The sequence below is a fragment of the Electrona antarctica genome, assembly GCF_951216825.1.
Source record: "Electrona antarctica genome assembly, chromosome: 15".
NCBI lineage: Eukaryota > Metazoa > Chordata > Actinopteri > Myctophiformes > Myctophidae > Electrona > Electrona antarctica.
Genome location: NC_136796.1, coordinates 39,776,857 through 39,793,495, shown reverse-complemented (window position 1 = coordinate 39,793,495; position 16,639 = coordinate 39,776,857). Strand labels below are relative to the sequence as shown.

The 16,639-nt window shown below is 45.8% G+C and overlaps 1 protein-coding gene across 1 annotated transcript; it reads right to left on the bottom strand.

Annotated features, from left to right (window-relative positions):
- Positions 1-12,646: 12,646 nt before the first annotated feature.
- LOC306938085 (mitochondrial basic amino acids transporter-like) lies at positions 12,647-13,507 on the bottom strand (the record flags this gene model as incomplete). Its single annotated transcript, XM_079522101.1, has 1 exon — positions 12,647-13,507. The coding sequence occupies one exon, from the start codon at positions 13,505-13,507 to the stop codon at positions 12,647-12,649; it is 861 nt and encodes a 286-aa protein (XP_079378227.1).
- Positions 13,508-16,639: the final 3,132 nt, after the last annotated feature.

Below are 16,639 nucleotides of genomic sequence, written 5' to 3'. Positions count from 1 at the left end.
TAGGCCTACAGTTTTCAAATAATTGTGGTGGAGTAAATGGAGTTGGAACAACTGAGGTTCGGGAGGTTTGACCAAGCATAAGACAACCAAACACAACACACCGGCCACTATCAACTCCACCCTGTGCCACCCGTGCCAACCACTCACTCAGCTACCCTCAACTGGGCTGACCACTTCTACCACACCAATCACTGGTGTGGTAGAAGCAAGGTAAATGCAAGTTTAAAAAATGGCGGCCACTATACACGTGGTGATGACCTTAGATGATCACGCCGGCATGCCTGATGCCATTCATGCCCCTGACCAACTAGTGATGACCGATATTTTCGTCTGATGCGCTTGGGCTTTCCTATATAAAAGTACAATATTTGCCTCTGAGATGTAGTGCAGTAGTAAAGGCTCATTCATAGTCTGGATTTTCTGTGGTGGGGTGACCACCGCTCCGGTGGTGAGGTGACCACCGGAGCTGAAATAACGCTGAGCGGTGGTGAGTAAAAACAGAGAGAAGGGCTGCATGGGGCGGTGGTTTGCTCTTCACCGCGGCTCGTGACGTCATGTTGTAGTTCGGTGGTCACCTCACCACCGAAAATCCAGACTATGAATGAGCCTTAAGTAGGCCTGATGAAAAGTGGAAAAAATACTCCAGTAAAGTAAATAATACCTCAAAACTGTACAGTATGTAAATGTACTTAGTTAATCTACACCCTGCTTCTCCATATTATGCATAAGTCTCTGATCCGAATCGCTCTATGTTCAAATACACTCCTATTATAAAACAACAAACAAAGATGCAGCTGAAAAGCATACCCCCCCCCCCCCCCTCCATGCTAAACACTTCACTCCAGCACTGAGACATCTGTGGCCCTGGGTAACAATAGCTGCATTACAGGAGGAGAATGTACCCTCTTCTCCCTGTCTCTATTTCTTTGTTCGATGCTGTTAACACAATCAACAAAAGTAGAGCAGACGAAAGCGGGGAGTGCCGGTGAAATTAATTTATGTTACTGATCAGCTCTCTCTGAGCGCTGCCCCGGGCACACTCAGGCTGCATTAATTGACACAAAGTGTGTGTGTGTGTGTGTGTGTGTGTGTGTGTGTGCGTGCGTGCGTGCGTGCGTGCGTGCGTGCGTGCGTGCGTGCGTGCGTGCGTGTGTGTGTGTGTGTGTGCGTGTGCGTGTGCGTGTCTGTGTTTGCATGCCAGTTTCCTTGAGGCTTCATGGCAGCTACTGTACCTCTAAATCTTTTTGAGTGGTGTAAACCACTCCTACAACTGGCTTTGTTAGTTTACGTGTCTGTCTGTCTGTCTGTCTGTGTGTCTGTCTGTTCGTACCAAAAAATGAGCATGGTGCATTGTGATTGGCCGGAATGAGACATTACGTCAGTGACCACAGCTGATCAGGCTATATAAGACCTTGCAACACTCAGTTCACACAGGTGTGATTTTTTTATTGTTTAAATTGCTCTCTTAGAGCAGTGGTTCCCAAACTTGTTCATGTCAAGGACCCCCAAATTGACACTAATTATCCCGCGGATCCCCCATTTGAAAAGATATGACAGAGACCCCCATAAGAGAAGATTTTTACGGCTCTAGCAGTAATTCTCAACCGGTTTAATTTCAAGGACCCCCCGTTTGACATGCTTTAGTCTACAGACCCCCATTTAATGGCATTTCTATCTCTGGGACCCCCAATTTATATTGTAAAATCACTGTTAGTTTAACAGTAGAGATACAACAATAGAGAGTGTATAAATGGAACCATTTGTACTCTCTCAGAGTTACAGACCCATTAGGGTCGATTTGGTTCCTAACTATCATTTAGCTGGGGACCCCCTGGAACTCCCTCAGGTACCCCTGGGGGTCCCCGGACCACACTTTGGGAACCACTGTCTTAGATAAGAAGAAAGAAAACGCAGCACAGACAGATGCAACAAATGGGATTCTTCAGCCATTTGCAACAAAGTCCAAGTTGGCCAAAAGCATGCCTTCTCAATATTATATTAATTTAAAGTTTGATGAGCTGACATGATCTTTTCCAAACCAGCATGAGATTTTCACAAAGCTATAAATCTCAGAGGCTGTTGCACTTAATCACTGATATAGCCTATATCAGTCGTGCTACAATTGTTTGATGAATTGAACATGGTGGACCCTATTGTAAACAAGTGTAATGCTTAATTGGGTCGTCCACTCACAGTTAACAGCCTTTGTATTGAGTTTGCGCTTGAAATGTACTGTAATTCTGCAAACTGTTAATAAATATTTCAATCAATCAATTAAGGTGTTGCTTTGATGAAACTTATATGGTATATTATTACCCTTGCAATGTACATAATTATATCAACATTCAGTAAAAAATGTGAATAGTTGCAGTGGAGGTTCGTCCACCATGGGGGCGGTTTGAGCAGGTATATTGTGACCATAACTCATCTTCATCGTGTATAACTTCATAACCACCTTTGGACGTTGATGGATGGCGACGGTGTGCGGGGTAATTATCCGTATTCAAATGAGGCAGCACACACAAGCACCGTTACAGAAAGTCTGCAGCAAGTCTAAGGACATGCACCATGTATGCACACACACGCACACACAAAATGCACACAAACAGATGTTCTGTCGCACAGTCGCACTTATAGCCATAATAATGCCATAGCTTTTTTGAACCCAGCGTAGCCTACACACACCCACTTACAATGCAAAGTGTATTACATCATAATTATGTGTATCTCATATTATGAGATTATGATGTTGTTTTATGCCTTATACACGTCCAGTGCCTAATTCATTCCACGTCACTCAGTCCGGATCATTACGATCAGCTATAGTAAAGCGTTATTGATTGATTGATTGGTAGGGTATTGGCCTAATGACTGCTCGTCTACCTGTGTCCAACTCACCGGCATGAACGGAGGACATCGAGAGAAAGCCCACCAGGACCAGCACCACCGCAGAGAAGCCACGTTTACCCATCTTTCATCAAGGGGCCGTTCACATCCTGCACGGCCGGCCGAATGTCCCATTTACCCGCGTTATGAGAGACTTTCTTCTTTCTGGCGTCCACCACGGCCACGTTCGCCGTTTTCTTCCCGGCGCTAAAACTTGTTTTTTTGGTGTTGTCGAAACGCAAACGACAACCAGAGGATTCAGAACCATGGACAGTGCCTCTGCTGCTCCACACACAGAGACGGTTATTAATACAAGCTCAGCAGCAATAAGCAACACGACGGGATTCACCGTTCATCGATCCGTCGGTGACAACATGCTATCTAATCTATCTAACTGCTAATCTCAACAAACAGTCTTTGTTGGTATGGTTGAGAAGCACTGCTCTCTGCTCAAGTGCTGCAGAGTCGAGTGAAACGTGGCTGCCACGATGAATGGACAAATCTCTCTCTCTCTCTCTCTCTCTCTCTCTCAGAGAAGTCGGAGGGACCCACGATTCATCCCCAATATTGCCTCTACTATACTACAGATCGGCTCCTGCTGCCCTCTCTCTCACCTGTAGCAGCCTCGCCAAGTCGCCAGCCAGCCCATCAAAATTCAGACTCAATTATGGGGCGAACTGTCTACATGAGCTTATGTCTGGCTGTCTTTTTTATTTATTTATTATTATTTGGGGGGTTTTTGGTCGGAAACTTTGCCCAAATATGGAGTCATACATCATTATACGTCATAGATCGCTGGCTTCATATATGGCCACATTAAGTCGAAATCCACACGAACACTCTGTTAAGTTATTATACTCTTTTCCATGGGAAGGAATAGAGTATAGGAGTGTGATCACTGGCACACTGGCATAAGTGTGAGAAATGAGAATGTAATTTTGGTTTAAAATATTTGAAAAAATGTCCCTCACATTTGTATAATGTAAATTACATCCTGCACATAATTCCACATTCATTCAAACTCAGAGTCTAATAACAATGTGAAAGAAAAATATTAAAAAAATAGGAAAACGTTATATTCGTGGACAATATGTTGGATTTTTTATGTGGCGTCATTCAAATGTTGGCAAATATATATGGCACTTAATTAAAAGTGCCATACATAATCTACATACATAGTGTCTACATACGTAACATAATCTAACTTCTAATTGTGGTTTGTATGAACTATAACCTTCAGGGCCAAATGCATTTAATAACACAGATCTTCTTGGCACGTCAGAATATGTTCTGTACATGCATGTACATATAATGTATTTGAGCAGGGGCATGTCCCTGCAGTATAAAGGACCATGACTGCTCAGTGGTCACACAGGGATATGGCCCCAGGACAACATTCAATAGATTACACCACTATGATCGATAAATAATTAGTATTCCCTGCAGGAAGAGGTGAATGTCTCTTTCATTATAATGAGAAGGCAGAAGGGACTTCCTTTCTCTCTCTCTTCCTCTCCTCTTTTCTCTCTGTTGCAGCCCCTCTCTTCTCCCCAGAGGCGTATCTACAATAAGGCGAGGGCAGGCGTCCGCCTGTCCAAATCCATTTCTGGCCTGGCCAGAAATGAGAAAAAAAGAGGACAAAAACAAGACCTGAGAGCTATTAATGGACAGCTCATTGGCCGTCGCGGTAGAGCGCGACCCTCAATCACCCATTGGAATGTAAATGCATGCCTTTCAGCCTTTGTATCCTACTCGTCTGGCAGGTATATCTCTTTGAAAACCTTTAGTGCTACGATTGCGCAGGGAGACGACAATTAACACATGATCTTGCCTGCCCAAAACGTAATTCCTGGATACGCCACTGCTTCTCCCATGTTGCTCTCTTCCCTCCTTCTCCATGCATTATTATTCTGTCTCCTCTTTTCTTTTACCGTTCTCTCCTTTCTATACTTGTTTACTGTCTACTTGTCTTAAGTTCTCTCCTCTATGAATGAAGGTTAGGAAGAACATCCCGTTCACCTTGAGAGCGATTGCATATTCTCCTCTCTGGGTCCCAGACACTTTTATGAGTCACGTCTCCTCCAACTACCTGTTCTCACTACAGTATATGCACAACATTACATTAGTTCTTCGCCTTTGCACTTCTTGGCCCCATCTGTTATTTCCAGGGCCGAAGCAGCCTGTGATTCACGTAAGAAAAAGATGATTTATCCTTCTTGTAAATCCTTCCGGCAGAGGTTAATGTAACATTCGTCGCTCTTAAGAGCGGTGGTCGAAACGTCATGCCAGTTTAATGGCCGAGTTACTGTGGGTCCGGGAGTACAAGGAGAGAGTGATGGAATGACTGATGACAAGGCACAAGTGAAAGTCTGAAAGACGGGCCAATAACACAGTTTAATCACCACAAGGACCTCAAGAGAAGCACGTCCCCACCCAGGACTTTCCCTAAGCGTTAAGGTGTCACTGCAGACTACCACGTGCTGTTCAATAAAGTAGGCCTATATCAATCAATGAAAATCCACACACTCACACGCACATCCACGCACACACACATCCACAATCCACACACACACTCAAGTGCACAGACAAGCATAACCACACCTGGATTTGAACGTGCATGGTCTATACCGGCATGCATGACATGGGAAAACCAAACGCCTATCTATCACCCACTGGCCAGGGATGTATACGGTTTCTGGACTTCAGGCAGGACTACTCTGCTACATAAGATTTAAGGTTGAGCTGAGGGGAAAATCTGGTTAAGGGTTAATGTATAGGATGGCTATAAGATTAGGGTACAATCAGTTATGGTACAGGCTGCTTCAAATAGTCTATGAAGAAGAGGGGCCACAGGGGAGCATGAGCTGACCGTCAACCATAATCGCCACCTGTCTCCTGGAATTACCGTCCCCTGCACAGACCACCTTCAGAGGATAGCCTCTTCCAAGTGGGACCAGGTGGCTGCTGCGGCTGCACGACGCGGAGTTGGACATCTGATGACAAGAAGCCAGAAGAGGCTGAGATCAGTTATGGTTTTGTTAGTAAGACCAGTTATCGTTAGGGTTGTGGGTATAAGACTCAGTTATGGTTATACGGATCAGTTATACTTACTATGATACTGACATGAATTTAAATTTAAAGCTCCATCCGATCGGAATAACCTACTTAGACTTAAAATATTGAATATCCAAGTCCCCCCCCCAAAAAAACCCCCAAAACAATAGGTTGAGGAACACTGCTGTGTACAATAATTATAACAAAAAACATTGCATGGATGCACCTGGGACGTATCCTCAGTCCTCTGGGTTTCGGGTCTCTCGAACATCATACCCCTCACTCAGGTGACCCAGCCGGGGTGATCAAGTCCCAACTTACGTCCCAGTAGCTACCCTCAATCAGTCCCATTAGGGAAAAACCAGGGCCACACAATCCGTTGCTCCGGAACTACTCTGCCAGGACTGGGAGAACCAGATTCTGGTGCGAGGAAGGACTAGGCTCTGTGGGTTGACTCCTGTCCGGGCCCCTCCTACTGTACGTCTCACCAGGTCCACTCCTGGTCTCACTCAGGTGACCCAGCCAAAGCAAAGCAAAGCAAAGTTACTATATTTACCCAGGGTAACTGGACTAAGCATCAGATACTTGTTTACAGCCAGGCCCTGCTCATAGAACATTTCATGGTAGTGGTTCAATGCCTTGCTCAAGGGCACTTCAGCGGTGGTAATTTTAACGTGCCGGTCCGGGGATACGAACTGGCGACGTTCCGGTATCAAGACCGCTCCGCAGACCGTTCGGCCACCGCTGCCGGGGTGATCAAACCTACAAAGCCATGGATTGAGTGAGTGAGTGAGTGAGTGAGGGAGTGAGTGAGTGAGTGAGTGCAGTGTATGGGGAGGCCTGTTGAATTGATTACACGGTCCCCAAACGTTTTTGGCCGTGCACCAACTGACCTTGCTGACACACCCGGCACCCCCCCAAAACACTGAGTCACGTTGAATTTGGCCGAAATTTTTACCTTTTAAAAATATGATTATGGCAAATAATCACAGAATGTCACTGCACTGAGAGACATGCAGCTGATCTATACATCTCCTTACAACAGTCGTTTACCAGATTTAGCCGTTTGTGCTAAATAACCATGCATAAAACCGCCATTACCCTTTGCATGTCACGCACCCCCCTAGAGGGCGTTCGCGCACCACAAGGGGTGCACGCACCACAGTTTGGCGACCCCTGGATTACACGAAACTGCAGGCTTGTAAACAAATAATTGATCTTGCCACATAAAATCGGTCAAGGGACTACTTTTGGTACTTTCTCCGTTTCTCAGAAATAGTACAGTTCACATGAATATTTGATTTTGGCTCCACTAGGGTGCCCAGAGAGGCATTGTGCCATGTCCGTTTGCACCATCGACCCATATACGCAGCGTTTTCCAGGCCCTCTGACACAACTCTTCTACGTATCTCATACATTGCTGCTGTTCATTTTCATCAATCTCCGACGTGCTTTGACACAATTTGTCTCGAACATTTAGTAGACAGATGTTTGTGCCATTTATCTCCGTTAATGAATTGCCATCTGGTTGCGTTTGTTGTAACTTAATATACTATTCTTTCAATTAATTCACAGAATCTCTGCTGAGATCCTTGGTTCGTATCGACAACTACTGTTAAAGCCATGTAGGACACAAGAGAGGTTAATCCATTGAGACCTGGAACGCATCCATGTCACGTTAGCGTTTAACCACATTAACCATTAACCCATTTTGGGGCGGGAACCCGTTTTGGTGTTTTAAACATTGTTATAATTTAGCTATTGAAAAATAGCAGATCTACAAGCTCATAGCGCGCCACCGAGTGGCGCGCTATGAACTTGTAGGTCTGCTATTTTTTTTAAATCGTTAAAATGTGCCTCAAATCTTTCCGAAAATTGTCATGATTTAGAAAACTTTTTTTTTTTAAATTTCGACGTCAGGCCTGAATGGGTTAAGAGGCTGGTTCTAAATGCCTTCTGAATCGGTATAGTTTCAGTATGCACACTTTAAAAAATCACACCCGTGTGAAGAGAGGGGCGCTAATATATTAAAGTCTAACTCATGTTGATTAGGTGGTGTAATGGTGATGTAAAACAAACGGTGCCAACACAAACATTAAACGCCATTAACAATAAAGAGACAATATGACGTAAACGACACATTATGGCATACATTTTCCCTTTATTGTCAATGCGTTTACTAAACAAACTTTGAACTAAAGACAAACATCAAACCTATTTTGTCCAGCTTTGAGGGTTTGTGATTGGCCAGAATTAGATGATGTATGATGACGTATGATGATAAGAGCGCCCCTCACTTCACACGGGTGTGATTTTGTTCAAAAATCGTAGTGCGGCACAAAAAGCCAACACAACAATCTAAAATGACGATGTTTTCCCGCTTTTAATGCAGGGTTAACCCTGATGGGAGTTGCCAGTGAGAAGAGGAGTCCTTTTACACCTTTCATCCTCCTCCTTTGATTTGGTTCTTCAGATCACTGAACACCTGGCTGAAGAAGTGCGGGTCGCTGTTGATCCGCAGCATCTTGCCGCTCATGCGGTTGACGATCTCCAGGCAGCGGTCCCAGAACGCCTCCTGCAGTCCGGCCTCCGCCTGCAGGAAGGGCCTCGACGGGTAGGAGATCTCGTTGCCCACGCAGGAGTACGAGAGGTAGAGGCAGGTGAGGAGCGAGGTCCGCAGCTCGCGCTCCGAGCCGAGGCCACCTCGGCCGAGACCACCTCGCGGGCCGCGGCACAGGCACAGCATGTAGAGGAAGACCACGTTGGCCGGCGTGATGAAGTCCTCGTCCCCCCAGCCCTGCAGCAGCAGGGAGCGGTCCACGCCGCGGAGCCACAGCGCCGGGGCGGCGGGCGATAGGCGCGTGAGACGATGGCAGCGGCGGCGAAGGAACTCGCCCAGCCGGCCCAGGCAGCACATCAGCTCATCACTGGTCGAAGATTTCTTAAAGGCGTGTTTGAGGAAAACACTCAAAACTAAAAAAAAAATCACAACCAGTGTGAAGTGAACGGTGCCTTGGATTACGTAGGTCTAATCGTTACGTCACTGAAATAGACTTATTGACACAGTAACCACAGTAACCGTGCTGAAATAGACACCCAAATGTTATCAGTATAGAGCACCGAAGTCTGACGTCACTTTCAGTAGAGGGCACCAACACACAGGTTCATGTATTTGGTGCAAACCACTCCAACAACCAGCTTTGTCTGTATGTTCGTGTACCTGTCCACTCAAAAAAGGAGCATGGTTGCAGTGACGTCACTGCACCACTCAGTTCACACGGGTGTGATTTTTTTTAAAATTTGCATTGAAATCTCCATAGGGCGATTTTAGGTCGCTTCATATAACAACTGTGTTTGAAAAATAAACCGACCACCCCGGCCTTTCTGTTAGCGGAGTGGCTGTGCGTCGTTAATGATGTCCATTCATATTTGATACAGCCAGTTTCTGGAGAAAATGGAATTAATGTGGCCGCAAAGGCCTTGAAACTACATATGAAGGCAATGTCGCTGCTAATATACGTCACGCCCAGCTGTCAACACATTGCGTTCCTGAGATTCCTCGTTGACGTAAGCTCAGCTGGTGGTGACTCGACTCGTATTAACCACGAAACATTAAATATCAATAAAATAAAAATAAAAATAAACGTAATTGACATTCAGTTTCTGTTGTGCGACGGGCAGATGCAGCCACCCCCCTTACCCGGAAATGTAGTCTCTGGGTTGTTTGACTCGTTTCTAACGCTTATTTTGTTACTCTTTGGGTATATATGTACATTTCCACCTTCAGTCGATGCTTCATATCCATATGAGTGAAAAGGCCGGGGTGATCGGTTTCAGTTCTTATATGAGGCGATCTAAAATCCCCCTATGGAGATTACAATGCAAATAAAAAGTACATGAACCTGTGGACTGACGCCCTCTACTGACAGTGACGTCAGGACTTCGGTGCTCTATTCAGTGGGCGACTAGTATCAAATACCCATATTAAGTGAGATGGAGTGAAATTCTACTACATCACTGAAAATGCACTGCTTGTCTGCTTATATACTTATTTACTCTTGGCATCACGACAGGGTCACAATGACTCAGCCATGACCATATATGGAGTTCCATGTCAGTTGTGGCCAGATATATTGAGTCCATGATATGAGACAGAGAGAGAGAGAGCGCCCTTTGGAACCAAATGGACTCTTACGGGTCCATTTGGTTCTGTACAGTACACTCTCAGAGTTAAGAATGTTATAATGCTGTGTAAAAAAAGAAAAGCTAAAATTAGCCAGGGACAAGAGTCAAGACCAAGTCTTTGCCACGGACGTTGGACACCTCGTTTTTTCACATTGATTTTACAATATAAATTGGTGTCTCGGAGATAGAAATTCCATTAAATAGGGGACCGTAGCCTAATTCAGGTCAAACCGGGGGGTCCTTAGAGCCGTAAAAATCTTCTCTTATGGGGGTCCTTGGCATGTATTTTCAAATGGGGGTCCGCAGGCTAATGAGTATCATTTTGGGGGTCCTTGACATGAAAAGGTTTGCTGTAGAGCATTAATGTGGGGGAATCTCTGCCTCTGTGATTCCGATACACCATGACTTCGGCTGATAGAGTTTATGGCTTTCTCAGTAAATACATTAAATATACCCTATTGGCCTGAATATAAGACTATGTTTTTTCCAATGGAAAACGGGGTCGTATTATAATCGGGGACTAGACTATGACATTCAATGTTATTTTTCCACAAATGAGTCTTGAAAAATGAGGGTCGTCTTATAATCAGAGTCGTCTTATATTCGGGACAACACAAGTATATTTCCTCCAAAAGATAGCTCTTTTTAATACTTTATTGGTTAAATATTCATAAAACCCACAGACAGACATAACCACTTTCAAGCGGGTGTCCTTATTTTGGGCATGTCACTGTAGGAGAAAATTGTTTTCATTTATATGCACGCTCACTCATGATGTGACAGACAAAAGATAAGATGACATTATGGTCTATGGGATATTCATGGTTTAGGCCCGACAGCGACGATATGCTGCCAATTCCTTTGTTGTGATTGGCAGCGACACAAACTGCATGTGTGGACGCTTTCATATAAAAGAAAGTAAGGTCCGCACACTGGACTGAGCTCCAAAAGCTTAAGGTTTTATTTTCTCACCACAGGGACACAGGGACGCTATCATATGGCTTTCATACTCACCTTCATATGGGTTATAGGGAAATTTCATAGATCGTCTGAATATTGTTACTCCGTATATAAGTGTAGAGTGCAGAACCAGTGAACCACACGGGCAGATCAAGTTATTATGAAACTCATGATACAAGCAGCTGGCAATAAAGAAGGGCAGGACACATGACAACAACTATAAACTGAACTCAGGGAGGTTTAAATACACAAAGACTAACTAGACACAGGTGAAACAGACATACAATCAACACATGATTGGGTGAGACTGAACAGGACAGGTGACATACAATTGCAATGCAGACTGGTGAGACAAGACAGGTAGCAACAATTAGAGCAGACAGGGAACACTATAGGAACATAACTACACAATAAAAGTACACAGTTCATGACAATATAGGCATATGGAGCTATCCGACATATCTAACCAACCTATCTAAGTCTGAGAGAACAAGCTCCATGTTAGGACGTGGTTCCATATGGAGCCGACAGAGGCATCTACTGCTGACATCGTGCTAATGTAGAACTCCATCTACAGATATAGCTGACTCACCGTGATGAGCATCCAGCCAAGCACTATAAAGGGTTTACGCCACTCTTTGCCTATCAGACACGATTCATCCAAGCTATATTCACATTCAACCTTCAAGTACCTCGACCAGCCTTCACCTCCCGGAGAGACTTCATCACCTTCCGTACGAGTCAGGATATTTGGCCTCACAACTCTTACAAATCTCTGCATAGTGCATTATTTATATATCCACTCTTCCAAGCACCAGGGTTCACAGCCCGGGTTAAGTTCTTATCGGCTCCTAGACTCCTAGAAAATTACATCATGTGGCAGCCGAGCCTATGGACTTTTAAGATAAACGTTTGTTTAGATAAACGTAACGTGATGTGGCAGCCAGAGTTAACGACAACTCTGTTCACTGCACAGGGCCAGTCCAATGACGGCTCTTCTACATATAACTTCTATTGGCGTTTGTCTAAGAGTGACAAACACCTGAACCGGAAATTTACGGAATGCATTGAGTCTATGGGCTTTAGAGTGACAAACGTGTTACATGAACCACGTGACCGGGCTGTTTTCTGCCCCTCAACTGGCAGCCAAGTCTAAGACTTTTAATGTTTGTTTAGATAAATGTGACGAGGCAGCCAATTCTGGACTTTTAATTTTTGTTTAGAGTACAATGTTTGTTGAAAGGAGTGAGGCGCCCCTCACTTCACACGAGTGTGATTTTCACATGGAATAAGCTCTCTCTCTCTCCCTGGGTTATTACATGGAGGAAACAGGCTCTCTACTCCTTATCTTCTCCCTCTCTGGGTCAATAGAAGAAACAGGCTCTCTCTCCTGCTCTTCTCTCCAACTCCCTGGCTGGGTTATTACATAGAAGAATCCGGGCTCTCTACTCTGTCTCTTCTCCCCCTTCCCGGTTATTGCACGGCTGTAATAGGCCCCCACTCTCCTCTAAACACGATTTTACCTCGGCTGAAGTAGACCTCCTCCGTGGCCTCTCTTAGATCAGACTGGAGGGTGTGCACCTGCTGCCCCCACCCCCTGGGCGTACCTCAGGAAGAGCGTGTACGTGGCGAGGGTGGCCGCGTTGACGGGGAACGCCCGGAGCAGCGTGGAGGTGAGGCCCCGCGTGAACACCATGTAGCCCTCCTTGCTCACGCTCTGACGCACGCAGTCGGCAATGCCGCCGTAGCGGTTGACCCCGCCCACCCCGTCCGCCTGGAGGCGGGACTTGATCACGTCCGCGGGGTAGGTGACGAGCCACGAGGCGATGCCCGACATCCCGCCCGCCAGCAGCAGCTTGGGGATCACGCCCACGTCGCCGGGCGCGCAGCCCAGCGAGCGTTTCAGCACGTCGTATGTCAGGAAGTACACCCCGAAGCTGGGCGTCTCGCGGATCAACGTGGTGACCATGCCGCGGTTGACCCCCCGGACGCCCTCGTGCCTGTAGATGTGCGACAGACAGTCCAGGGAGTTCCTGTACAGCCTCTTGGAGGACTTGCTCTGCATCTGCAAGCGGGTCTTGGCCAGCTCCATGGGGCAGCAGACGACGCACTGGAGGGCGCCCGCCACCGCGCCGGTCACAAACTGGTTCGTGGGAGTGTCCCGACCCAGCAGGCGCATGCCCTTGCTCTGAACGCCGAACACGATGGCGTTGATGAAGCTCAGGCCCATCATGGGGGGTCCGATGCCTTTGTACAGGCCGAACGCCGACTCCTTGCGCACGATGGACTGGAAACAGTGGAAGGTCCCGCGGTACCGAGGCTTGTCGACATTCTGGACCTGCAGCCTCACTTTAACCGTGTCAAATGGGTGACCCACTAACACTCCGGAAGCACCTCCCACGCAGCCAGCAATTAGATCCATCAATGGCTGTTCACATAATAATCAAGGAGCTGGTTCCTAAATACTCAACCACTGTTTATAAATGCATGTAGTTATAGGGTTAAATAGGGAAAAATCACAGTGATGTCTACTTGTACAGTAGGATCTAAAGGGCTATGATGTGAATACCAGTGGACTAGGTTGGCTAGTGGGGTTGGGTTGTCTTTGGATTCTCTGGTGGTCAAGCTGTTCCTCTTTAATGAGGGGAAGGCTTGTGTGGTCTTGTATAATGTTCCTCTGGAAAGTCGTGATGGCTTGTGAAGGTTCTATGGTTCTACTGGTAGACGATGAAGGTACGCGTTAATTCAAAGTCTGGCTGTGTTTGATAGTGCCCCAATGCATGCGTTCCAGTTTTAACCTGCCAGCTTCAATACTCAAATAATCGGTATGATGTCACTATTATGTCAGTATGATGTTACTACCGGTATATCAGAGAAATATAGGTGGGGTGATCCTAGACCCCAAATGCAGTATATTGTACATAAAGGTCCAAAAAGTTTGTGTGTGTGTGTGCTTGTACGTGTACGTGTACGTGTAGTCGTGTACGTGAGTGTGTGTGTGTGTGTGTGTGTGTGTGTGTGTGTGTGTGTGTGTGTGTGTGTGTGTGCGCGTGTCGTGCCACCCACCACAACTATTAAGCAAGTCTTTCAAGTCAGCATAGGCATTAGGCAAAGCTCTCTTTCCAAAGTTTAACCTTAAAAACCATACTTTATTGTACAAAGGTGGCGTGCAAAAATACCAGTAACAGCCCGTCTGGCATCAGCTATCTTCATTATCTATTACTATCATCTTTGATAGTATTTGGAAAACAAATTGAAACTGAACTAATAAAAGGCTCTGTGAGAGGAACTGTCCACGGGGTCTGTATGTGTGTGTGTGAGTATGTGCGCCGTGCGTGTGTGTGCATGTGCGTGTGTGTCTGTGTGTGTGTTTTGTGTGAATTTGTATCTACTGTCATTTGTATCTACTCTATCAATGTGTATCTCTCCCTGCATCAACTTGTGTGTTTGTGTATTGTATTAGGCTTGAGAATATGTATAGGTGAGTCATGGCGAGGGCACATTATTCTCGAAAATTGGACTGAAAATCAGCTGGGAAAACAAGAGAGAGAGAGAGAGATGCTGAAGAATGACTTATTTCTCCAGGGGGAGAACAGGAGGATAAATAGAGGGGAAATGCTCAAATAAGAGAATTGAGAAATAATGTAACGTTGGCAGTGAAAAGTGTGAAGCATTGTGATAGAAAGATTATGAAAAGAGTTTTCAGCAGGCCCGGCGCCCAGATTTAAGTAATTTTGCCCGGGCCATTACTTTTTGCACATGCCAGGGGTTCCATTTAATATTGTGCAGCACTGTGCATGTCTGACCAAAATACATTTCCAATAGACAGCCTATTGTGCTTTTGATTTGATGACCCCCCCTCCCCTCCCCTACGTGTAGCCAACATGAGATAAATTGACCATCACCATAAGAGTCTCTTAAGGTGCTCTTACATTTCTTATTAAGAGAAAAGGCACTTCCACAGTGCATATTGTGTAGGTCACTCACAGCCATATGGTAGGGAAAAATCACACCTGTGTGAACTGAGTGGTGCAAATCACCCCCCCCCCCCCCCCTCTCTCTCATTAGCAGGCAACAGTGCAGCACTATCTCTCTCTCTCCGTTTCTGGCACAACAGCGCCACTTTTGGTACTCATTGGTACTGGTGCTCATAGTCACATACAGTAGTCACACGCAAACATAGTCACACACAAACATAGTTGAACACGGACATTGCTGTTCTTTGGAGTGGTTGCACCACTCAAAAACTGTAACACTGTCGTACAATTAAACTATAGAATAGGGCTTGTTAATTCAGTGTCAGGACAGATTCAGTAAATATCAGACTATATCTGATATCCAGTGTATTAGATGGACCTTAAAATAAGACTAAAGCTGGCTACATGCTTCAGCCGACATCTGAACTTAGTTTTGACAGGGTATAGAACAGCAGCAATAAGAACAGGACTTCCGTAGTACCTGTCGGAACTTTATTCAGCTGTTTTTGCACCTCTGAGATGTTCTGACAGAACATCATCTGTGATTGATCAGATAGTGCTCGTGATTTACACTGTTATTTCTGTCAGCAGCGTACTTATGGAATGTTCCGAGGAAAGGTTACCTGCAGATAATTCCTCTCTATGTATTGAGCATCCTCATATAGCCGTCTGTATTGGCCCTCCTTGCTCTTCCACATGGTCAGAAAAGAAACTCGGATATTGTATTTTGTATTATTCTTATTGAGTATTCTCGTATTGTATAGCACTCGTCTCAACTGATGACACATGATCTCACAGACAAAATGTCAAGACAATGGAGTGGGCTGGAAATAAGCCGGGAGTGTAAACAGCACTCCAGTTCTGTACAATGCCAGAGCCATTGAGATAAGAGTTGCGTGAGGGGTCAGGAACACTGTGTCTCTGCCTCTGGCCCGATGGGAGTGAACAGTGAACAGAGATGGCACAACTCCTGTTGACCACTCTATACAGTATATGTCTATTCTATTCTATTACATGGCTCTGTCTGTACAATGCTTCAGCAAGCTGGAGTGGGCGGGGTCTAGCGTTCAGAACTCAGAGCTCATAGGGTGACTCTCAGAGCCCAGCCCACATTAGGCCACACCCACAGCACCTAGCCTGCAGGGTTCCTCCGCCCCTCATTGAACCCTTCCCCCGAACCCCCCAATGTTAAACTGAAGCTGTTCAACGCAGCATATAGGCAAGGTTTCTCTTCCGCAATGTCATGCCAAAGAATATAATGACACACACACACACACACACACACACACACACACTCCAACAAAGAGCTGACATCATCGGATGTCCTCTTGTTCATCTCATTCCGTTTCTGCACACTCACCCACCTTGGCCATGCACACTCACCCACCTTGGCCATGCACACTCACCCACCTTGGCCATGCACACTCACCCACCTTGGCCATGCACACTCACCCACCTTGGCCATGCACACTCACCTGACTCATACAGTCAGCTCTGAGTCTATACCTGCCCCACAGATCACCACCGTGGGGTGGAAACATTGTCGGAAAAACTGTAACTTTTCAGGAAATGGACAA